Source organism: Xenopus tropicalis, chromosome 4 (genome assembly GCF_000004195.4).
Source record: "Xenopus tropicalis strain Nigerian chromosome 4, UCB_Xtro_10.0, whole genome shotgun sequence".
Classification (NCBI taxonomy): Eukaryota; Metazoa; Chordata; class Amphibia; order Anura; family Pipidae; genus Xenopus; species Xenopus tropicalis.
In genome coordinates this window covers 29,575,159-29,601,824 of record NC_030680.2, presented here as the reverse complement: position 1 = coordinate 29,601,824, position 26,666 = coordinate 29,575,159, and the positions used below count along the sequence as shown (strand labels likewise).

The following is a 26,666-nucleotide window of genomic DNA, read 5'->3' as shown; positions in this document are numbered from 1 at the left end:
ATGCAGGAGGGGGATCAAGGGCAAAAACTTCTCTGAAAAATACTTGTAAAAAAAACGCCAAAAAAAACGCAAAAAAATAACGCAAAAAAAAAACGCCAAATAATAACGCAAAAAAAACCCCCCAAAAAATAACGCAAAAAAAAAAAATGCAAGCTATTCCTATGTATATGCATAGGCGATAAAACGAAGCGAAAAAACGTGGCGGAAAACCCAAGGCGAAAAAACGCGGCGCCAAAAAAAAACACGGCGAACCCAAAGTGGCGAACATCGGCAAAAGTCCGCAAAACACCCGATGTTCGCGCGAATTAGTTCGCCGGCGAACAGTTCGCTACATCTCTATTGGCAAATTGTTTCGCAAAACTTCCAGAAAAATTTGCTGTGGAAAAACTTGTTGTGCACAAATTTTTTGTCACGTGTCAAATTGGGTACAATTGCAGCAAAACAGGGCACGCAATCGCATCACAAACAGGCGGTTGCGTCAAATTGCCCGCGGTCACGTCAAAAAAACGCGGACGACAAAAAAAAAATGCGGACGACAAAAAATTGCAGAGGGTGACAATCGCCGCTTCACGAACAGATTTGCTCATCACTACTAGCTAGAAGTTCTCAGACCATTTGTACCTCTCTAAGGAAAATGTATATATGTATATATTAGTAAAAAGTATATTCTTTCTAAGAAATTAAGACAGTTTATGAGAACATTTCCTTGTTATGGAGGAATACATAAAAACTGTCCCAAAAATATTTTTCTATTGGATAAATAGGAGAAGATGAAATTGCAAGCGAAAGCCCTTTTCTTAAGTATACTTTAATACTGTACTAAAATACAAATAAGGTAATTCAGAAACAAACTCACCCCTAAATATATTATGATGGCTTTGGAACAAGAAGTTCCTGTAGTTCCACAAGGGACATTCTCTGTGATGACTTTAAAAGTTCCTTTCCTTAAGTTATGAATGTCACAGAAATCCTGAAAGTGTGTATATAAAATAATGTAAGCAGCAAATGGCTATTATGGAACGCCTATAATATTTATGGGTTACCCTTTTACCATACCTGAACAAGTGTGTATTCACAGTCTCCATTTATAGTGTAACGCTTGCTGTCAAATGTGATGTAATGTCCCTCTCCATACACAGTGCATATTCCCATGTCTGATTTGCTATCACATACCCAGGTTCTGTTATTGCACACACTGTTGGATCCATAATAATGACAACAAAGTATGTTACATTAATAGCCACTAAGAAGAACAAGGGATATAAACTATAAACACTGATAACATTTGCCTAATAATCATGACAATAAGGGATTAATTAAGCCCATTTTCTTCAAAACTACATTATTATTGGTACTGTAGCAAAGCTTGGCCCACTAAGTTTGCATTAGACTTAAAATACCATAAAAATACTATTAAGTTGAAAATCCCTTTTGAAATGTTCACTTGGGCCAGCGTGGTTAGTGGAGGGGGTCCTTGGTTTTTTGCTTTTTAACTTGTTTATTAATGACCTGGAGGTGGGCATAGACAGTACTGTTTCTATTTTTGCTGACAATACTATAATGTGCAAAACTATAAGTTCCATGCAGGATAAGTTTCATCGCAGAGCGATTTGACAAAATTGGAAAACTGGGCATCAAAATGGAAAATGAGGTTCAGTGTTGAATAGTGCAAAGCTGAAATGATAAAAATAATATAAATGCAAGTTATACACTAAATGGTAGTTTGTTGGGGGTATCCTTGATGGAGAAGGATCTGGGGATTTTTGTAGATAACTAGTTGTCTAATTCCAGGCAGTGTCACTCTGTGGCTACTAAAGTGAATAAAGTGCTGTCTTGTATAAAAAAGGGCATTGACTCAAGGGATGAAAACATAATTTTGCCCCTTTATAGGTCCCTGGTAAGGCCTCACCGTGAGTATGCAGGGCAGTTTTGGGCTCCAGTCCTTAAGAAGGATATTAATGAGCTGGAGAGAGTGCAGAGACTGCAACTAAACTGGTAAAGGGGATGGAAGATTTAAACTATGAGGTTAGACTGTTGAGGTTGGGTTGTTTTTTTCTGGAAAAAAGGTGCTTGCGAGGGGACATGATTACTCTGTACAAGTACATTAGAAGGGATTATAGACAGATGGGGGTGATCTTTTTTCCCATAAAAACATACTGTAGGTGTTTTTTCAGGTTGAGGGCAGTGACGTTGGAAAATGCCCTTCCTAGTGATGTTGTAATGGCAGATTCAGTTAATGCCTATAAGAGGGGCCTGGATGAGTTCTTGAACAAGCATAGTATCCAAGGCTATTGTGATACTAATATCTACAGTTAGTATTGATGTTTGTAAATATGGTTTATATGGGGGTGTAGCCCCACCTCTGCTAGCCCATCTGCACTGTTGGCTCACTGCCACTGGGTCCTTCCTGTCTTGTAGTTAGGGCCTTCTGGTCCCTAACAGGGTTTTTTAACTTTTTAATTTACTTTTTGCAACGTTTTTATTGCTGATATTTCTTTTATGTTCCAAAAATATGCAGTAATGCTTACCAATCGTTACAACGAAAAACCATCCTTTCCCCTGGTTTGTAACTGACACCGTTGTGGGAACAAGGGCATTTTGATTCATAAATGCAGTTTCCATCATCATTTAGAACCAATCCCTTTGGGCATAAGCAGCCGGAAACACATAATGGGCTGTACTGTCACAGCACACGACAGTAAGACACAGGTATGGGAGCAAAAATACAAGAAATAAGGAAGCAGAATTAGATTTGTTTTAGACCCTTAAGTCTCACATAAAGTGATGCTGACAATTTTACATAGCAGCATTAGATTCCCGATAGAAAACATATACCTACTATATGCGCTATGCTTTGTAGTAAGACAGGTAATTATTTACCTTTGTTGCAATTGCTGTGATAGTTCTAAATGGCCAGACTGAGATAGTCTAAAGTTTTGTAGAATGTATTATTTGCAAGCAGAAATATGATTGGCTGCAAACGTGAGTTTCATTAAAGAGAATCATTAAAAAGAAAGACAGTGTTGTGGAGGGACAATATTATTTTTAAATTGGTGGAGGTAGTGTTTTCTTGCATTGTAGTAACAAAACTTCTGATTTGTGTCTGTCATATTTGTCAGCTCTGAGCTTATTTTGTACATCCCCTTCACCAAAAGTAAATGAAAACAAGCTTTGTTGGATTTTTTTTTAAATCCAAATGAGGCTACATCGGCATTTACATCATCTGGTGCCCCCCAATGTCCAGTAACTGGCACTTGGTAATGTATTTTTGTTATTATTGCTAGCTGCAACAGGCTTCACTATCTATTGGCCAACATATTGTTATGTAATGTTGGTTATAGGCTACTACTGATATTTACACCTTAGCTTTCCCTTAGCAGTCTCAATTGTCCATTAAGAAATGTAAAAAATCATTGCAACAAAAGTCCTGGTAGGTAAAATACAATTAGGTAAGAAGCATGGCATATTGGTAATTTAAAAGATACTGGTGGTAACTGAATGAATTAGGCCATATATATGAATGATAAAATATAGTTACATATAAATTTGGGAGCTTTTTTACTACAGCTACAAGAAAACAACAGTTGTCTTTCTTGCATTTTAAAAAATTTTAAGGAATAGAATGAAATCAATGGGGTTAAATAAGAAAATATTGAGTTCAAGTATCTTCATAAGTATCTACAAACAGTCTAAAAACTATTGTAAGTAAGCCAGAACAAGAAAAATGCATAGGAGACTTAAACTATTAACAAATCATTTTGTAAATACATAAACATGTAGGCATTCCTAGAACTTTATTTCCAAATGAATAAACTATTTTACTCACACACTGGGCATTTAATGTATGACAAGTGTTTGGGCATTCTGATCCCTTGTCCCCATCCTTTTCACAGTCAAAGTAGACCATTGGAGGAGTGCACACTAAAAAAGGGAAAAATTATTTTTAGCTTCCCAAAATAACATTTGTCGACTTTTTAATTCTCTATAGTAGTAGTCTGTTTATTTTAGTTATGAATACAGGTTCTATATTGAGTTCTATTCAGAAAGTATTTTAACAACAAGACCATCCCAAACCAAAAATGTTTTGTCCTTGTCAAGATTGGTATCCCAAAACCCAGGACAAGCATCAAGGTTCAGGTCATGGCTCACGTTTCTGCCTATAACAACCGCATTTCACATCAGGAGGAGCCCTTCACTACTCAGATGCTGCCAGGACTTAGAGAGAGAACCAAGGCAAGAGTGCTGGGCAGGCAAGGGAACCAAATCGTGTGACAGGAGGAACAGGGAATGATTCAATGTAGTCGTAGAACAGGCCGGGGTTAAAAACCAACAGCACTGTATAGAATCAGAAAGCGAAAGAGTAGTCAAAAAACAGGCATGGAATAGGAATGCACCTGGGAACAATCTAGAATTGACTTACATTGGGCAGTGAGTACAAGGTCATGGCACCTTTAAATATTTAAATTTTGCACCAAATTGATGTCAAACACAGAGCGCTAAATGAAAAGACACATGCATGCACATGCATCAAAACCAGAAAGACACATACACACACAGTGAATAAGATGGTGGGCGTCCCCGTATGGGAAGCAGTGGGCATCCCAGCCACCCCCTTAGACCACCAGCTATTGTTACAGTCCTAAAACTATAACAACTAACATTTTGATTACATATTGTATTCTGCCAATCTATGGATATGGTAACAATATGGAAAAACTTTTTTCTACTACTGTAAATCTATCCATCTGACTTCAACTAAAGCCAGAAGGAGAAAAGTAAAGTTGATAATGTGTCCACACATTTGCAGGTGCATAGAGGTTTTTTGACAAGCTCCAGATGAGTAATGATGAATTTGTTACACCTGCTCTATAAGAATGGACTTAATTTGAAAAACAATAGTAGAACCTGGTCATTATGACTTTGTCTACTATTAGTTCAATATATAGAAATAAAGGTTACATTTGCTTACTCTGGTTGCAAAAAACAATCAAACTTTTTTCTACTAAATCTATCCATCTGATGTCAACTAAAGCCAGAGGGAGAAAAGCAAAGATAAGCATGTGAGTCCATGAATTTGCAGGTGCATGATGGGGTAGATGTTTAATGACAAGCTACAGCTGAGTAATAATTTTCTTGTTGCACTTGCTCTATAAGAATGGATTTAATTGAAAAAACAATAGAAGAACTTTGTCATTATGACTCTTTCCACCATTAGATCATAGCATAGGAATAAAAATCTTAGTCTGTAAATACAATTATAAACTGCTTCAAAGCCTTTTATCAATCAAGTTTCTGGATAACAGATCCCATATCTCTTTCAGATTTTGCAGTGACCTACTTTGCAAATTATTTGTTGTATGCTTGGGTCAATGGTCAGTTAAGAGTCAGGATTTTTAGTGACCAGCTTTGAGCTACTTAAACATATTAAGGCATTAGCAATAAGAAAAATTACTGAAATGCATAAGTGCTAAGAGTGGACTAGATACTGTGCTAGAGTTCAAAGATATAGGATTTGAGTTTAGTTTTGAAGAAGCTGAAGGAGAGTTCTGTATAGAGAAATTCAGGGATGGAACAACAAAATCGGAATGTTTACTCAAAAATGGAAAACCGATCTTATTCCCTCAATGCTCAACTAAAAAACTTTATCAACCTCTCACGAACCCTTGAATATCACAACGCAAGGATTAAAAACTCTCTATGTAACCACCATAAGAAATGGGACTCATGGAAGAACTTTACTAAGGCTGATACCCAGGAATTATAACTAATAAATTATATTATTTGCTCTTCATAATTTTTTTTTCCTTTTTTCTTTCTCCTTTCTCTTTCCCCTGTTCTCTTCCTTTTCCTTTTTCCTACTTCACTTCCTTAATGCATACAGACACATTCAATATTTAAGATACATGTAGATATAATGCAAATCTTGATTGTTAAACTTGTAAATGCAAAAAAACTGTCAATAAAAGAAGTGGAATGTTTAGGTTAGGAGATAGCAGTAGATGTGCATTTTGTAAAAATAAAATTGGCTAAAGAAGGGCAGTCAGACATAAAAAAATATGAGGCACCATAGAGTAGAGGATGGAATTTCAAAACGCTTAGTAGTAGGCTGCAGTAATCTGCATGGGATAGGATAAGGACATGGATGAGTGTTTAAGTAGTTTCTTGAGCTAAAGAAAACATTTATCATCATGATGATGGTTTTATCTCAACCCCAGTTCTGCCCCCCTCGCATATCACAAGTTGATTTACCAAGGTAAAACAGTTTACTTCAGACCTGTGTTTAGGGAGCATTTTATAAACCTGTGAACATTTAAATACACATTTCACACACACACACACACACAAACACACACACACACACACACACACACACACAAACACACACACACACACACACACACACATATATATATAATTCTTTGAGTTACTGCTAATAGTGCCATGTAGAATTTTGTCTGAAAAGCAAATACAAAAAAATAACAAATCCATTTTTAATTTTGCATAAGGTAAAAACTTGGCAAAAGGCATAACCCCAAATTATACATCTTAAATATCGAAGCAATGACCATAAGTAGTAATTATTTGAATCTTTTCCTGCCTCAGTCTAGGTTGCACAATGGTAAAGGATTATCTAGATTCTTCAGGTTCCATCTAAGGACCTCTAAAATAGTTCCACCAAATCTAGAGTAATCATGGATGTTGTGATTACCTGGTTGTTCTTTTTCTGTGCAATTAATCTGCCTATTTGTACAGGTGCTAGAATGAAAGAAAAGTAAAAGTAAAAACATGCAGGGAAATTATTTATAATTACAGATACAAAAAACTGCCTGATTAAGCACCCTCTGCTCTAGTTAAAAAAACAAACAAAAATATTTATATATATAAATAAATGAATCAGCGAAAACCTTGTTCTGTTCTGCAACAAGCAAATGTAGTTGTCAGTAGCTACTGTGGGCACAATATAATTGAGAAAAGCAAATTTGAAGAGATAGGCAGGCACTCCAGTTATCCATATAAGAGGAATTGAAGCTCAATATTAAAGTAAAATCAAAATTATTTTATTGAATATTACACATAAATGCTATGCCTTATGCATTTCATGCCATTCTGGGCACTTAATCATAGGCTGGATAACATCCTATAAGCATAGAATATTTAAAGTCACCACTGACCAATCACATGGTGGCTGAATAGACCAATCATAATGGAACATACAATTAGAATAATTAGAACAAACCAATCATAAAAGGTGTGTCATTAATTAGTAATTACAGGAGCAAAGTAAAAGAAAAGAAACATTTAATGTGTAAGCATAATATGCTGTAGAAAATTGAGAAAAGCTGGAAAAATAATAGGCATATGTGATCTATAGACATTTAGGCGCCATATAATAAAAAGATTTGTGCCTAATGGGTAACATTTTGATTATTCCCATATAGTCAATATACAGTTGCACTCGCTGCTTATTTGTGATAATTGCAGAGGAATAACTATGCTCAGTAGGTCATTATCTGTACAGTCTATAAAAAAAACATAGGGGTGATTTCTGCTAAAGTTAAACGTGGGAAATTCAATAATTGGATATTTCTGACCTTTACCCCAACAACATACCATGACTTTTCTTTGGGCCTTTACTCCCCTGGCTTTAAAAAACAGGATCTGTCAAAACTCAAATTTAAAAAGACAATTTAATAAGCTATTATTATGTATCAATCTCTGTCGATGATACAAGTCAGAGGATATTCAGTATCCTGGTCTATGAATTAAACAGTTCTCTTACTGGCCCAACAACTGCATAATGATCAGAAAAAAAACAAACTGTTTTATCAGTTTACGATCCTCCTGCAAAGGAACTTCTTTAAAGCAAAATGAAAAAAAAACCTTACCAAATCAATTTGCCAACATGCAGGGGGTTGTCAGAAGGTACAGGGATTCCTTTGTAATAACAAGGACAGTCTTCTTTTATAACACACATGAAATTTTCATTTAGGTATGTTCCCTTTGGGCAGACACATCCATCAATGGTAAAAAACCTGATGCTGCATGTTGGGTCAGGCTCAACCAAGGAACGACAAGTAGGTATACAGGATGTTACAGTATAGCTGTACACAAGTGACGGGGGACAGTAGAATACATAGTTTTCTGAGGGAAAAATAAAAAAAAAATGTTAGTTATAGCATTAAAACTATCTCTAGTTATAGTAGTGATGCTTTTATTTCCTTTTTAAGACAATTGTTTCTGTTAAACTTATACACATTTACATGTTTCTTACCATTACTGGCACAGCATAACATATGAATTCTATAACAAGGTGGGTAAAGGGCAAAGGAGCTAGAGATTCTATTTGTTTCCATGTTGTGTAACCAATATTTAATTGAAATTGTTATCTGGGTAACTGGTTACAGTTACAATTTAGTCTCATATAAATTAACAAATTTATTTCACATCAAGGACCATTGTAATGTCTGATGGACCTGACACACCACCTCTCACATCACTATGTAAAAAGAAAAATTATGTTTTACATTATCAAGCCATAGCCCCCAATGACTGAATGATCACAGATATTGATGGTCTGTTGCCTTAAAACTATTACAAATCAACCAATTTCCACTTGTTTAGAGATCATCGTGCTACTAAAAATTCACAAACTTGGGCTTTGTGGATCATTCTCCAAGTACCCCTTATAGAGTAACTAACAGCCCTCCAATGGCCACTCCAGTTCACTACAGATCATCAGATATTTTTTTAATATTAATTTAGGTTTATGTGTGATAGCATTTAAGTATACAAAAAGAAGGTACAGATATGCATCTTGCTTACTATTATATTACTATAGCTTGCTTACTGCAGACTTCTTCTCTCCATCCAACCAATTTGATTCCCACCGCAGCACAAGCCCACACATAGGATGACATAGTTGCGCACATACAGTCTTCAGCTCTTTTGCAAGAACATGTATCAAAAAGACAGTTCTGTGGAAATACAAAGCAGACAGCTTAGTATATGAGGTGACGGATTGGGTGAATATCACTGGGTCCTACATGGGTCTCCCAGTCTCTCTCTCTCTCTCTCTCTCTTTCAGAGATCATGAAACTGTCCAGAAATGGTTTTATGGGCCACTGATCAGACCCAGATAGCCAACCTGTAGCACTTCACCTTGCTATACTCACTTTGACTATGGAGTGCAGTTTTGGGCTCCATTCTTTAAGAAGGAAACTAATGAGCTGGAGAGAGTGCGGAGACATGCCACTAAACCAATAAGAGGGATGTAACAATTCAGCTATGATTTGTTTCAAAACAGTCTCAGAGAAAAAACACTGCAACTATGTAGCTATTTACCATATGGCTAAAATTTTTCACATTCACCAGATTAAACTTGCTGGGTTTATGTAGAAGTCAATAGCAGAAGTTCTTTCTTTTGTCTTGAAACTTGAAAGATTTCATTGGGTTTTGTAAAAAAAAACTTGACTTTTTTGAATTGTCACTGCGTTAATTCAATAAAGTGGTGATTTTCACAGCAACAATTCAAAAAAGTTGAGTTTTTTACAACTTTTCTTTGCAACTTTTTTTTAGTAAATATTAGACATTTGGGAAAACAAATTTAGTTGAATTTGAAAATTAAAAAATAAAAAAGTAATTATGGAGTTTACGTAAATCTGACCCTAACTGTATATGTATATACAGGTATCGGACCCCTTATCCGGAAACCCGTTATCCAGAAAGCTCCGAATTACGGAATGCCCGTCTCCCATAGACTCCATTTTAATCAAATAATTCAGAATTTTAAAACTGATTTCCTTTTTCTATGTAGAAATAAAACAGAACCTTGTAATTGAATCCAACTAAGATATAATTAATACTTATTGGATGCAAAGCAATCCTATTGGGTTTAATTAATGTTTTATTGATTTGTTAGTAGACTTAAGGTACTGAGATCCAAATTACGGAAAAATCCCTTATCCGGAATACCCTTGGTCCCGAGCATTCTGGATAATGGGTCCTATACCTGTACATTATACAGTGGCTATGGGTTGCACCTCTGCCTTGCATCGCTGTGCTCCTGAGTTCGATCCCATCTTGGGCACCATCTGTAAAGTGTTTGACTGCTCTCCCTGTGTCAGTGTAGTTTTTTTTCCAGGTACTCTAGGTTGTTTTCTACCACACTCCAAATTCATACAGGTAGGTTAGTTAAAACTGACCTTATAAAGTGCATAAATTTGATAGGGACTGAGGTGAATGATGATGATGTAAGATTTGTGTTGTGCTGCAGAATATGTTGTGGCTATATAAATCTGACTTATTATAATAATAGGCAATAATGAAATATATTTGAGTATATTGATAGGTCTTTTATATATGTCTATACTGTATATGTGCTGGTGATCATTTGAAAGTGATAAAATAAAAAATCTAAATCATACAGTCATCTGTGGACAGCTAAGGACAACTGTACTATATTTAAGGTGAAAATTCATAAACCAGCTGTGTAGCAGAACAATGTACCAGATTTGCAATAAATTAACTTGCAAGTACTGTACCTGCCTGTAGGGATCGGGATTCACTGAAGTATGGCAGTCAGCAAAAGGCCCTTGTTTGTCAATTAATATGTTGCACCAATAGTGTGCGTATTTCTCTGTTGAAAAAAAAAATTTTTTAGTTTTTACACTCTTTTATCTATAGTGGGAAGAGCCCCTATTACAAATTACTGTATGTAAGAAAAACATTACTTGTGGAATTGTAATCAAGATGTAATCAATGTCCTTTAGTGTTAAAGAGCTCAAACCGAAACTAGTGCAAGCACAAATAAAATGAATGCAATATTGTGCATATGTTGGCACTATACATTAAGGTGGCCATACACGGGCCGATTGTAGCTGGCGATATTGGTCCCTTAGAGCGAATCGGTAGTTTATCGGCCCGTGTATGGGCACTATCTGGCCTGAAATCGGGCAGCTATCGATCGGGTAGGTTAAAAAATGTAATCGGATTGGGGACCTCATTGGCTCGCTGATGTGGTCCCTGAACCGATTGTGCCTATTACCGGCGTTCTAATGTGATCGTTTGTCCCCAGGGCCAAACAATTGAACTGGCCTGAATTCACCCGATATCGCCCACCCATAGGTGGGGTATATCGGGAGAAGATCCGCTCGCTTGGTGACTTCGCCAGGCGAGCGGATCTTAACCTGTATGGCCACCTTTACTTGTGTTTAAACAAACCTTTTGCAGTTTTTTATAGTTGTCCTGGGCTCTATTGCATCTGTCCTGCCTCTTTTGATGAACCATACGAACATGTACCTATTGACACTGGGGAACCATCTTTGTGAATGTTAAGGTAATTCAAGGCTTCCCACAGTGGGCCATGTCAATAAGTACAACCAACTTTCCCTTGAGCCACCATTTGTGAGGTTGTGCGCTCCCTCAGAGATCACATGACCAGAAATATTGCAGCTTTAACTGTAACAAAAATATGTGTGGAAGCAAAAGACAGAACTCCATTAATTGGCTGATGTGGCCTAGCATGTATGTGTGCCTTGGCTTGTTTGTGTGCTCTGTGAATCCTATGATCCCAGGGGGCAATTTTCTATTTAGAATTACCCAATAGCACATACTAATAAAAAAGTATATTTTATGTCAGACACACAGTACATGTGAAGATTTTATTGTTAAAATGTTCTAACCTGTCCTATTGAGTAAACGACCAATCATCATGGATAGAAAAACTATGCATCAGTGCATGTATGGCCAACTTTACTACTTACTTCTGGATTGATGGACAGTGTTGACAATATCACAAAGAACATACAAAGATATGTTCACAAAGAACATATATTTTTGTCATTCCAGCTAGAAAGCATTCACTGTTTTAGTGTAAACCACAAAGTGTCATGAAATATTAATGTAATTGATTTCAGAAGGAAGAACAATCAAATGGCTTTTGCTGATGACTTTTGCCACTATAAAAAAAATGGATTTAAAGGGGAAGGAAACTTGGAAAATGAAAGCTCCTAATGTTCCTTATTACGCCTCCTCCTAAAAGGCTGAATAAAAAACTTAATTATTGTTATCATTTTTGTGCACCATTGTATCAAAGACTGCTGGTATTTTCTAATTTGCCACCACCATGTTCTTCTCTCTGCATCACTTTGTCCCAGCACTTCAACGCAACTACTCATGAGCCTCTATCTGACCCTGCCTTGTCATAAATCCCTTGCACTTTTAGCTGGCATTGTAAACGTTAATTAAACAAAACTTTAAATTAAACTGAATAATGAATGTTTAATACTTAACAAAAAAGCTGAAAGAACATTATTGTAGAAAAAACTGGTTACCTATTTCCATGCCATAGCTGCATGGGTGTTCTGGGACAGGTTTCACATTTGTACAGGAATATTGAGCTTTCCATGTGTTGGCAAAATCTACAACATTAGCCTCAACAGCTCCACTACTCGACCGAAAATCATCTTTCTGAATGTCATTAAAGTTTCCACAGAGACCTTAGCAAAGTTATTAACAGAAAGGTTTCATTAGTAATAACAGAAAAAAACAAAGAAACAACAAAATCTATAATTACAAGGATTTTTAATAGCCAAATATATATAAAAAAAGAAAAAAGAAAAAAAAAAGACCAGTGACACAGAGTGTTTTTGTCCCTGAGGAAGAGCACAGACTGTGTCAAAACGTTAGACCTTTTTCTTTACATTAAGTCCCTGTGTGTGCATATGTATATATATATATATATATATATATATATATATATATATATATATATATATATATATATTGGCATAGAGTGATGTACATATAATATCAGTCATAATGTCTCACAACAAGTCAATGGTTTGAAATCAGGTATAGCCTTACATTTTCCTACCATGTATATAAGTTGAGCACATCTCCCCCACCCAAATGGCATCATTTGTACTACATATATCCCCTAAAAAGTCCTGCCTAGATTGAGCCCTGTAACAATTAAAGTGAGCTCAGGACAATAGGTTAAGAGAAAAAAACATGTTTCTCCAGCAAAGTGCACAGCTAGAGCTGAGTTTCTATGGGAACCAGCAGCGCCATCTCTTCATTGGCTGCTAGACTGGAGGGTGTGTTTGGTAACCTGAGTGGAGAAGAATGAAGAGCCAAAGTAAATTCCTAATGTGTTTTTATTAAAAACTTTGCAAGAAAGAATTAACATAACTTAGACCGACATGCCGGCCAATAATTTCAACTTACAACCAAAATTCCCCCACCCCCCCAGTCCAATGTCCTGATGATGAATCTGGCAAATGGACAAAAGCAGTCAATTACTAAGGGAAGGGGGCCAAGTTGGTTAGAGGAGGAAAATGAATCCCAAGTGATTAAGGAGATGCTGCAGCCTTACTATTAACCTTTCAACACCCAGAGTGGAAGGTATTTAAAAATTTCAAAAAGGCTCTTTACTGATTAAATGTTTTTGTGTGTGGGGAGTTTACATGTCCTTTAATAAGTAAAGAGTACAAATAGTAACCATAAAAAAAGAGCTCCCTACCACATGTTTTTTTCTTGTAAGATGGGTCTAGAATGACATATAGTTGCATGATGGGAGTTAGCTGCACCTGCAAATAGAGGCCTTTGTTGGTTTGCACGATCATGTAGAATGAGGAAGGCCAAAATATCTGAACACCAGCTGTGCGGAAAAACAAAACAAGAAATACAATGTAAAATGTAGGAGTTAAAAGAAGGTTGGAAAGGGTGTGTATTTTAGAAAAATAAAACAGATTGTTTTTTTAGGGTTAGCCTACAGAAAAGAAGTTTCATCATAAAAATGTGTGCCCTATAAATTATATGCGTTTTAGGGAGATCCAATAGTTGACACCAGTGTGGGAATCTATTATTGCTCCTGCGTCCCAAGGGTTGATTCCAGGTGCTATCAAATAGCACCCAAAAATCACCCTTTGGTGCAGTGTGAAGGACAAGGGTTAAAAATAAGGACAACTTAGATAAAAACGAAGCAAACATCATCAAGATATACAGAAATGTATTTGACACAGAAGAAACTAGTTTATTATAAGGCATACAAAAGTGGCAGTGAGTAGTACATAATTAGCAGAAATAGGAATATGCAGAATATCTATTTTTCATGAGATAGGTCCATATAAGAAAGGCAAGGCTCCAGAAAGAAGCAACAGATTTGCAGAGAAAGGGTAGATAACACGCTTTGTCTCATAAACCTATATTTAAAGCACAGAATTGCACACAAACCACTACAGCCAAAGAAATACATTTTCAAAGTTGTTAAAAATGTTCCTGTACCTTCAGCCATTTCTTTCTCATCAAATTCTACATGGGGAAAATCACTTTTGTCGTACTTAATTTCAAATATCTAAAGTAATAAAATATGATTAGAAACACAATGGGAGATCATTTATTTGTCACATATATATATATTATCATATATTTGCATCTGAAAATTAATTTGAGGTAAGTTTATCAACTAAATCTTTACATGGGAAATGTACCAAGTTAATATTGGCAAAAGTATTTTTTATAACTGTATCTTATACAGTAAGTAGGGGGAATTTCCAACATTCAATTTTAATTTTTTTCTTTATTTTTTTTTCAGCTAAAAAGATTCGAATTTAAATTATGGTTCAAAAACTGATTGCCTGCTATTTATTAAGAGCAAAAAACCCAACACTCAAATGTAAAAATGTGCCATCTAAAAGCTTGCGAGTTTCTATAATAGTCAATGGGAGTCAAGTCAAGCTAAATTTTCAATTCAAGATATTCAGTTTGTAAATTTGAAAAATGTGAGGTATTCAAGTTAATCGCACGAGTTTAATAATAAATTTAGTAATAATAAATAAGTGAGCCTTCAATATACACATTTATTTGTGCATTTCAGCATTGGCAAATAGTGATGAGCGAATCTGTCCCGTTTTGCTTCGCCGGAAAATTTGCAAATCTTTCAAAAGATTCACAAAGCGGCGAAAATGTAGCGCGTCCAAAAAAATTGTCGCCCGCAGCTATTCTTTTGTCATTCGGCTATTCTTTCGTCGCCCGCGGCTATTCTTTTGTCGCCCGTGACTATTCTTTTGTCGCCCGCATATATTTTTTCGTTGCCCGCAGCTATTCTTTCGTCACCCGCGGCTATTCTTTCGTCGCGTGACTATTCTTTTGACGCGCGGCTATTCTTTTTTGACGCGGACAACAATTTTTGGACGTGCGGCACATTTTTCTGCATTTTCAAAGTTCAGAGAAGTTCTGGCGTGAAAATTTGAGGTTGCGTCAAAATAGGCACTTTAGCAGCAAAAAAATGTTGTTCACATTAAAAAGACACTCACCACCCCCGTTTTGCTAATTTTTCAAAATGTTTCCATATTTTTGAAAATTTTTCAGCAAAGCAAAATGGGACAGATTTGCTCATCACTACTCAAGGCCCTATGTTCACACTTCTTTGCATTTCTCTGCATCCAATCCATGTATACTTACATTATTTATGTTCAAAAGTAACAGGAAAATATATGCTAATAAAGTTTAAAAAGTTTCAAAATGCCCTTTATAAGTCTTATTGCATATGGGGCTACTATACTATAAGATGTTTCCTCTCCTCACTTGACCATTTGACATGCTTAGAATCTTTCTATTTTTGCCTTCTATTTTGACGTGACCGCGACTTTTTTTGATGCGTCTTATTTTGTTGCCCGTGGCTATTTTGACATGTCCGTGGCTATTTTGATTTGGACATGAATTAAACCCCAGATTGGCTCCTTTGATTTGAAATATTTCTGTGAGCTTCGCCCTGGACTCATTGGCTGGGTGAGAATCCCAAATTCTATTCCTGTTCTCATGACTATCCTTGTTGCTCATTCTCATTATACTGTGTTTAAGTGGTTCTCTGCCAGGCCCTGACTGGCAATCTGTGGGTTCTGGCAAATGCCAGAGGGGCTGCTGTAAGATGGTGGGAGGCTGTTTGATTTTTTTTTACACACAACAAATTGTTGGGCGGCGAATTTTCTCTGAGGTTTCGCAAAACAATTTGAAGTGAAGTGTGGAAATTTGCTGCAAATCTTTGCATACGCTACTTCGCTGCAAAGTAGTGTATGTATCAAAGGGTTCAATAAATATGCCACTTTCAATCATGTTTTATGTGGGTTTTTTCTCTGTTTTTCCCATTATTTGCTTTTTATTCTTAATATTTCCAGACAAATTCTGGCATGCCGTAACAGAGCATATGGATCATTTGATCTGCATAACGGTATGGTTGTAGAAATAATGTATTGTTTTTAAGGCAGGAAAAAACTGCTGCTAAGTGGATGAAAGGAAGGAGAATAAAAATTACATTTTTTAATGATAATATCCCTTCAAATGTGAAAGGTACTTACAGCTTTCCCCCGATCAAGGAACAAAAATACCCTTTTTAAGCAAGTTGCAGTTTCTGCATATGCACATTTCTGCATTTCTATATTCACCAGGAAAGCATTATCTGCACAAGACTGCAAAAAAAGACAAACGGATGGACTTAGAAAAACACATATCCATATGCTGTTGGGTGGGTGATGATGACAATAAAGATGACAATTAAGCATAAGATTTAAAGATTTTATGGCTGTGACCATCAGCAGTGTTGGACTGGACCATCACGATACCAGGAAAACTCCCGGTGGGCCCAGGTGTCAGTGGGCCCTCCTGCTTCTAGCCATTTGGCCTGTTTCATTCCCTATTTCTGGATGGGAAGAAAGAGGAGAAATAGATGGAAGCATAGATGCTGGCATGTAAATAAAAGAGACAAGGAGAATTAAGTGGTTCTGTGAGGAAAAAAGGGAAAATAGCTTGGAGAATGGGCCCATGGTCTAAGGTTTTCTGGTGGGCCCCTGGGGTCCCAGTCCAACACTGACCATCAGCCATATTTATTTATAATGATGGCGTACATATGCCTCCAGCCAGATATATCTAATAATATAAGTAATGCCCACTGCTGCTGAAATAAATCTAGGTTTCTGAGTTTCCAGCTGGATCAAGGCACTATTTATGAATTGTTACAGTTCTTTTCTATATATACTCAAAATATATTAATTGGCAATTTTAACCATGTCATGGAGGAAAACCGCAATCACTTCACATTTCCAATCCCTTTGTATATGTATTTGAACAGGGGAATAGCAGAGCTTTTAATAAAGGCTTTGAAACTTTGGTGAAAAACAAAACATGAGGTTTTATACAATACTGATATAAAACCCTTCTTTCAGTTAATAGTTATTAGTTTAAAAGAGACCTTTCCATGATATGAGTTTCTACATATTTGGGGTAAAATGGAGAGATAGTTTCAAATGGTTCATTTTTAGTGACTATTATTTGTATTACCTTTGCAAGCATATAGATACATTTTCCATTGAATGTATATCGGGCTTTATCAAATGTAGTTATGTGGGATCCTCCTTCAACAGAACAAGAGCTTGGGCAAGGGAGATTTTCACAGGTCCAGTGGCTTCCAGTACACAAACTGGAAATAAGTGAAAGTGTTAGCAATGCTGGTTAATTTGTACGAAGAAAAGAAAAATGTAATAACCAGTTCAACATATTTCTACAGAAAGGAAAAATGATAAGTCTGACCAAAGCCCCATCACCTTTGAACTTTAAATATAGCAGACCTAAGATGATATTTTTATTGACACACTCCTAAAGTGTTCTATAATATGATATCCTGCTACTATCTTTATTTCACTAACAGGATTCCATATCCCTAACTTTGGTTACTTGAGGGATTAATTTCCTCCAGCAACATCCACCCTCTCCATGTCCAAACCAACAGGCCATAATGCTTCCATTCCTTTTATCTAGTATAAGTAAATCTAAAGCAACTGGATTGAAGACATTTGACTACTGATGACTGGCAGACTACAGGAGGCTTTGCTTGACAGTACACATGGTCTTTATGCCTCCAAATCTTGTCTTCAAGTCAGAAATTCAGAAATGAAAACCTACTTTAATGCCATTGGGAGTAACAAGGGGTAACATGTTGCTCATGAGCCACTGGTTGGGGATCACTGGCCTAGGGAATAGAAACTACAGTCACTACACCAGGGCCTATGCAAGCACATCACTCCAGCAGGGTAAAGTTCCTCCCAGTAGATGTGGTTAACTCCTTACACCCCCAACATAATCAGATGAAGCAGATAAACATTGGGGGTTCCATTTCATTGTTAAAGTCTAATCTGTATATATGTGTAGATGAGGAAATGAGGGGTCAATTAAACAACAGAACATAAGGGCTCTGGCACACGGGGGAGATTAGTCGCCCGCGATAAAACTCCCTGTTCGCGGGCGACTAATCTCCCTGAGTTGCCTACCCCTGCCATCCCACCGGCGAACATGTAAGTCGCCGGCGGGATGGCAGACGCGGCGGGGCGATTTGCGCGAAATCGCGCCGCCGCATCTGCCATCCCGCCGGCGACTTACATGTTCGCCGGTGGGATGGCAGGGGTAGGCAACTCGGGGAGATTAGTCACCTGCGAACAGGGAGTTAATCGCGGGCGACTAATCTCCCCCGTGTGCCAGAGCCCTAATGGGTAAAGAAAACAACACAACAAAACACCCACACAAAACACAACTGGATATTTTTTAAACATTTTACACACACTGTTTTCCCGCAGGTCTCTGCACTCCATACAGAGCCCCTTTCACCATAAATGCATTGCTGCATTGGTGAAGTTTGGCTGGAGTATAAGGCCCCCTATCAACCTCCTTTACTTGTGCATGATTCAGGCATGCAAGTTAAGGACCAGCAGAGGGGATAGGTGCAGCTGGGCAACAGGCGCTTGTGCCCCTGTGATAAGTAAATTACCCCTATAATGATTTGTGTGTGTGGCGCACTCAGCAAATCATTAATTACAAAGCAGGAAAAGGTTGTTATCAATGCACCAGATGCAAAATGTGGGTTCTTCTCCACAGAGTTTGCCTCATTTCAATAACCTGTTTTGGCCAATGAACAATTCTAATTGTCTAGCATTTGTAAATGAGCCCTTAGTGACTCTTATTAAATTCTTAGTGACTTAGTACAGTAATTTACAAATTTCTGGGTAGCTATATATATATATAGAAATGCACATACCATGTAGAACAGGGCGCATGGTAATAGGATCCTGGCGGGTAAACATCATTGTTGAAGATGCAAGAACAGTTTTTTAATGGGACACATCCAGAATTTGTAATATCATCTAAAACCAGTCCTGATAAAAAGGAAAAACAAGAAGAGTTGTTTAATCCTTAGTACTAAATGAAAGGTAAAATTACAGATAGACATGATTTAGATAAAGTACGGTATATGGTAGAATTTTTAAACTATCATTTATTTAATCATTTAATTATCATTTAATGTAAGCATAGTTATCTCTGAAATTTGCGAACGTTTTAAGAACACATTTAATGGGTGTTGATTTACCCAATAAAAATACTGATTTTTTTTTATACTTGCCTGTTGGGCAGACACAACCAGCCACACATGTCCCATCGCAAAAAAACTGTCTTCCTGGGTTTGAACATGTAGGAGCACAAGGAGAACTGCATTCTTTATAGACAAGATTATAAGGGCATTGTAAGTCTGTGAAGACAGAAGACTAGAATGTGTTAAAGGAAGGATATCTATCTATTTATTTAGTGAAATGAAAAGATATTCTCTGAATATTTGTTTGTTATTTCAAGGTAAAGCCAAGTAAGGACTTAATACTTGGGTTTCAACTTTGTCACACAGGACCTCTCAGCCGCCTCTCCACATTTAGTACTGCATGTCTGTTAACAGATCTCATGGGTTGTTTACCACTGTTGCAAGTTTGTGGCAAGGAAAAATGCCATTCATTAAAGGTTTTTGTCATTCACTAAAGATTTTTGCATCAATACTGCTCTCTTAAGGGAACACCGGAGCTTTCGCTACTCTTGAAGGTGGTGGCAGCTCCATTGTTCCCATAGTGGCCTGTGTCAACTGAAACAACGATCATCCTCTTAAAGAATAGGACAAAGGTGTAATTTTGACTCAGATCGCCAGAAATGATGACATCCAGACACTGAATATATTCAGCACAATTGCATCTAATTCATGTAGAAGCACTCACTTGTGTTTTAGTGCATTGACCACAACTACGGCAGGTGCATCACCACTTCATGGCCAAATATGCTGGCATTGTAGAAGAAAAACAGTGAATTGTAGTTAAAAAAAAAATATGTCGACTGGCGCCCAAAATTACACTTCACACCCTGCAGTTAAGGTGGCAAATGACCCATCATGTTTTCTATACATGTTAGAATCTCTCAAAAGTTTTACCCATTTTGATTTGATAATTTTATATTATATGATCAAAAAAAAAGTGAGGAGAAAAGCAAAGACCAGAGACAAGATGACAGTGTATAGAGTGATAAAAGTATGAAAATCAAGTCATTTATGCTTGCTGAAATATCATTCCATCCACAATACTTACAGCACATTTCAGGACTTCTCCAGTCTGGCGGTTTTCCTCCAGCAATTGCACACTGTCGAGAGTACTCTGCAATAGTGCTACACAGACAAAAGGAGCTGTACTTCACAGATGAATTGCAAATACACATGTCATGCATATAGGCCTCAACATAAGGGTCTGGATCCACCAGTCGATTACATCTTTTCCACTTGTAATTTGTCAATAGATTGAGGCAAAGAGCTCTCTGGAAAAGACAGTTATAGTAAAAAAAAAAAACAGTAGGTTATTTTGAATATATTACCTTGGAATACAGTTTAAACCTGGTAAAGAATAAATGTTTCAGCAAACATATTTACAAGGATCCCTTGTAAATCAAAGCACATATCCACCCCCCACCAGCCTTACAAATACGAAGCATCGCTCTTTAGACTCTGGTTTAGGGTCCACACAATTTTGTTCTGGCTTTCTTAATTTGTGCAAAGTTCCATACTCAATAGGTTGTAGAAGGCTGTCTGGAAAATAATATATACAGTAAATTAATTCACCATGGTCTATTGTACATAAACATAAAGGGGTAGTATACATTGTTCAACTTGAGTTGAGTTTAATGAATAAGGTTTGTGCTAAACATACATTATGTTTTTATCAGAAAAAAATGTATGGTTTTTGTTATTTCTGGAGCTAAAAAAAAGTCAAAAAGGGAGACTGAAGCTACTCCATGTTTGGTCTTTGTGAGGTAGATAATTGGATTACCAGTATATAAACCATATACATTTACAGTTTCTTGTCATTGTTCTGTTAACTGGAGTCCATTATGAAGAGGGATTATCTGTGAACTTAACTTATTTTCTACCTCGCAAGGACCAAACAGGGAGTAGTTTCAGTTTCCTTTTTTAGCTCAAGAAATGACAAAGAGTATCTGCAAAAAGTCTGTTTAACACAAGCTCTCTTCATTGCACTTATGTTGAACAATCAGTATACTGCCCCTTTGCCCTTTGACAAACATACACCCTTTTACATAATAACAATTTAACTTGAAATTTAATCAGTTATACATATAGCACATACAACAGAATTCAGCCCATTAGCCCATGTATGGGGTCACATGATCTCCTTCCAATGGATCTCATACATATTATAGGGGTTTATTTCTGACTTATTTTTACTCTGGTTCTTATAGGCAGTATACACCATTAAGGTATTTTGCTTTTCCACAAGGCGATCTAATTATACCCCATATTCGGTTCAGTAGGTAAGGATCTGCATAAGTTATTTTAATTGCATAGGGACAACAGTAGGAACAAAAATAAGTGTTAATGCAAAAAACTGTAGCCATTGTTAAAGATGTAACATTACTTCAGTTACATACTTGATGATCTGTTGACTACATTTCTTACCTTTGTAAACCAAATCATTATTTTGGTCTCCATCATAATCGGCACAGAGACCGCAAGTTTGTCCCATGTATTTCTTGTTGAGTATGAGCTAAAATGCATTAGAAAACGAAATAATCATTTCCTGCTCCATACAAATCCAGACTACTATAGTTGCTTTTTAATTGTGCTTTAAAATAATATTTCGATACAATTTTTTATTATAAGCATGGATATTTATTAACAAGGCCTTAGAACAACTGTACGGATTGCTTTACAAAAGCAGGAAACAACATAACTTTGCAACAACAGCAATGAATTTTGTCAAACAGTTCATAAGAGAACTGCAATTGTCACCAGGTAATAAACAACTCTACTTAAATTGCTTAGTGTGAACAAGTCATTCTAACATATAAATAATGCTCAGAGATCTTCTTATTAAGTTCATACGGCAGGTACAATAATCCTTCTGGGGCAAGGACCCTATGGGCTTGATGATGCGGCCATTACAGCCTGCATTTCCATCATTGTAATCTAATCAGTTAGTTCTCATTTGTAACCTCACCAAAGAAGAGAATCTTTCAATGTATACACTTTATATACTGGATATTTTTATACTGCTGGATAAGGCCCAGCTGAAGTCCTGAACCTGAATGAAGGGCATGGTATAGAGCTAAGAGCATCTATTTTCAACAGGATTTTTTTAACCTGTGGAGACATACATTTTTACAAATTGCTTCATACTGTCAGACCTCTCAGACCTTCAACATTTTAGGTTTTATCCTCCAATTTCAAATTATTCAACTTTACGTTTTATTTCATTACATAAAAAATGCGATGAGAGAGAGAGAGAAAGGACATATTTTCAAACTTCCGATTCATATTTGTTAATAATTACTTAAAAATAAAATCATTTTCTTAGCTGAGTTTAAGGACTCTATATAAGGTTAGAGGTTCTGTGAGTTTTGGTATAAACTATAGTAAAGTTATACATTGTACAATACCTGCCTTGGTATTATATGAAAATGTCTTTTATACATTTAAGTCTGCTGTAGTGATGAGCGAATTTTTTTGCCAGGCATGGATTCGCAGTGAATTTTCCGCATTTCGCCATTCGTGAATTGTTTCGCGAAACTTCTGTGAAAATTCACTGTGGAAAAATTTGTCATGCTGACTGTTTTTGCTGTGCGTCAAATTGGGAGTGGTCGTGTCAAATTGGGCACGATCGTGGAAAAAAAAGGCACGACCGCATCAAAATTTGGCGTGATTGCATAAAAGAAAACCCATGGCAACAAAAAAATAGCCTCGGCGACAAAAAATAGATGCGGGTGACAAAAAAATAGAAGCGCAGTGACAAAAAAGATGTGGGTGACAAAAATAAATCTCGCAACAAATGTGTTTCATGAATTTTTCGCCATTTCGAAAATGTTCTTGCCGTTTCGCAAATTTTATGGCGAAGCAAAATGGGACAGATTCGCTCATCACTAGTCTGCTGGTAATGGTCACACAGAGGAGATATGTCAGAGGTTACTGTTTAATTTTAGATATATGTCTCTATATTGGCATTGAGGAAAAAGAGTTTTCAAAATTGCATTGGGAGTTAACAATTTGGAGGTGGGTTAGAGCTTAGCATTGCTGCTGAGTAGCGATGGGAGAAATAATTCAACAGGCATAGATATGCATAGATTTGCGGTGAATATGCGTGTTTCACCATTGGCAGATTTTTTTAGCGAAACGGGCATCAAAATTTGTGGCAGAAAATTCACCATTCGACAAATAATTGTCGCCCGTGTCTAAGAATTGTCGCCCGGGTCAATAAAATTGTTGCCTACATCAAAAAATTGTCCTCTGCGTAAAAAAAAATTTGTGCACGTAAAAAAAATAACACGTCAAAAATAAATTGCACATGTCAAAAAATCTTTGCAAAGATTCGCAAATTTTTGGGTGAAATAGGACAGATTCGCTTATCACTACTTCTCTAACACCCCATTAAACATACTGTTGTTTGTTTGACTGCTCAGACAACACATTGATTTGCCTTGATAAATGTATTAATTCAGTAAAACGCTGACTATAAAGGGAATTTTTAATAAATGTTATAACATTTGAACTGCAGGGAATCCAGCATTTTCTACTTACATGTAAGCTTGAATCATCTTCCCATATTAGAGACAACATCATTTTAGCAGTAATCCTAAGTTCTTTGCCTCTCTGTTCTATTTGGATTCCACTCTGGCTGTAAGGGAGTTCCAGCCTTAAAATAAAACATTGATTGAGAAGTCTTCATTAAACAGTGTAATAAAGGATTATAGTATAAATACTACTTTAGCTTTCGTGAATATTTATTAACACCATGAAGTACCTTGGAGAGTCTATGAATTGTTTTACATAGAATAAAGTCATTGTATACTCACGGTATTCCATTAACTGTAGCAATGTGATCTATTAATTCCAAGACCAAACCTTGGATTTTTGCAGAGATTTGAGTTATAGTCGGTATTGTTTTTACAAAAGACTGCTGGATTTGGATATTGAAGTCTTCGAAAGGTTTTTTACAGTGTGCTGCAAAAAGGTAATTACATTGCCCAGGAAAACGAAAGACTTCACCATCAAAAGTCCTGAAATGAAAGCTACCCCATGTGCTGCAGATGCCAGTTTGTTTTGGTTTTGCTTCACCTGGTAAAGGAGAAGAAAAGGTAAAAACTAAGTAAGCTTTATCAGAAAGGTCTATGTAAATACAGCCATAAGCACTCACAGAAATGCTGCACTGTTTCAAAAGAAACACAGAATTTCTTGTCTCCTTTTTTGTAAATGTCCTCTCTTTTAGGGCTCCTTCAGGTTTGGGGCACGAATCTGCTGAGTTCTCTCCTCTCTCCTCTCTCCCTCTCCCCCTCCCTTCTCCTGCTCCCCCTCCCATAAGAATGCATAAGAACTCACTCCCCTCTCCCTTAGGAATGTGTAATCTGAGCTTCAAATTGCTATAACTGCAGCAGGAAGCTACCAAGACCAAGCTAAAATGGCAGCTGCTATCAGAGGAAGCTTCTAAGGCTCTTTACTCAGGTATAGTAACGCTTTCTGCTGAATAAATATTAGGGTTGATTCACTAAGGTGTGTTAAAATGAGCGCTATTTATAGCATGTGTTAAAAATTTTATCGCGTCTTAACGCACAATTCCCTAAAAGGATACTTGCGTTAATTTAGACGTGATGCTGTTTGCGTTTTCTAAGTCGTGAAGACTATTTTCGTGCGGCATTTGCCGCAACGCGTGCTAATTAATGCAGTCCGCACAAATTGTCACTGTGTGCGAAAAAACGCACACCATATTAGCCATACACGCCATTACTTTCGGAAAACTAGTGTTCAGAAAATGACCATTTCCCTGAAAATTGGCGGCTGCGTCACTCTAGGGCCAACACAGACTTGAATAAATCACACTGCAAAGTCCATATTGTGTTGCCAAAAGCTCATTAACTGTACTTTTCTATAATTACCGCCTGCCCCAAGTAGGTGTTAATTTTAGCACAGACTAATGCGATATTTAGCGCGTCTAAATGTTTGTGAATCATGCCTTAGTATTATTTCTGCACGCTAATTAACGCACACGATATGCAACTTAACGCATGCGATAATACTTTTGCGAATCGCGTGTTTTTATCTTGTCAATTTTAACACAAAGACCTTTAGTGAATCAACCCTATAGTGTTTTAGGTGGCACTAATGTGACTTTCCTTCTCCTTTAAAATAATTACATACATAATGAAAATGTATAATGTTTCTATTACATTGTTTCATAAGAGGTGAAATGCTTTTAAACTTAACAATTCTAAATGCAGTTTTAATTAGTAGAATGGGAAATTAAATGGTTCCCCTTCTTTCCCCTTGAACTATATTACTCATTATAATACTCAATAGATAATACATTGTATCACTTGTAACTTGAGACTTAGACAATAATTCCTAATCACAGAGCATTCTGTGAATGCAATAAAATTAAAAAGAGGCATTTTTAATGAGGCAAGTAATTCTTTAGTGGTATTGCAAAGAATAAACTACAGCGTTAAAAGATCATTATCCATAGGAAACAGTTGTTGACAGAAATTGTAAAGTAATAGTGGTGAGACTAACAGAGATGAAAAATGGCATGCATCCCATTCCCACTGTGACCCCTATACTTAGGTAATTTTCAGCTAGGGAGTATTAAAAATTAAGAGAAAAGTAGGGCAAACCAAATTAACATTATAAAAATATTTATTTACATTAAAAAAAAAAAAAAACCCAGACTAACAGAGATGAAAGATGGCTTGCATCCCATTCCCATTGTTGCCCCTACAATTAAGTAATTTTCATCTAGGGTGTATTAAAAATAAAGAGAGAAAGTAGGGCACTCCAAATTAATATTAGAAAAATATTTATTTACATGAAAAAAAACCAATGCATTTCGACCCCCACCAGAAAAGGAGGGTCTTTGTCAGGGGCATACTCCTGGGGAGTGTTAATTCTATTCTGCTTCTCCTCAGTAGAGCAGAATATTGCTAAGCTTCTCTGTCTGTCACGCATCTGTACACTGTTTACCCCCCCCCCCCACTACACAAAGGTTGTTGCCTTCTTAAGGCAAAAAACTGACACTAAGGCCTTTTTTACCAGGCACTCCAGCACATTCACCCCAGCACATTTCATTAGAAAACTAATGAAAATTTAACTAAACAGCGAACTATTTGGGGACATACGTTACTTTTTGGACACAACCTAACTTTTTTGATGCAACTGCAACTTTTTTTTACATGACCACTGTTTTTTTCCTTACTTTACTTACGGGGAATGTATGTTACCCTGGATGTTTGTGACAGTTAAATGCAAAATATATACCAAT

The 26,666-nt window shown here is 36.6% G+C and overlaps 1 protein-coding gene across 1 annotated transcript in view; it reads right to left on the bottom strand.

Annotated features, from left to right (window-relative positions):
* The window catches only part of LOC116410492 (mucin-5B-like), a 50,771-nt gene that overhangs the window by 11,730 nt on the left and 12,375 nt on the right, over positions 1-26,666 (bottom strand). Inside the window, exons 3-14 of the mRNA XM_031901313.1 lie at positions 23,936-24,050; positions 21,821-21,908; positions 20,829-20,935; positions 20,445-20,667; positions 19,448-19,573; positions 19,085-19,202; positions 17,338-17,476; positions 16,359-16,469; positions 14,287-14,356; positions 13,523-13,660; positions 12,333-12,497; positions 3,827-3,921 (exon numbers count right to left, since the gene is read on the bottom strand). Coding sequence (XP_031757173.1) covers positions 3,827-3,921; positions 12,333-12,497; positions 13,523-13,660; positions 14,287-14,356; positions 16,359-16,469; positions 17,338-17,476; positions 19,085-19,202; positions 19,448-19,573; positions 20,445-20,667; positions 20,829-20,935; positions 21,821-21,908; positions 23,936-24,050 — 1,495 coding nt within the window. The remainder of the gene's footprint in view (positions 1-3,826; positions 3,922-12,332; positions 12,498-13,522; positions 13,661-14,286; positions 14,357-16,358; positions 16,470-17,337; positions 17,477-19,084; positions 19,203-19,447; positions 19,574-20,444; positions 20,668-20,828; positions 20,936-21,820; positions 21,909-23,935; positions 24,051-26,666) is intronic.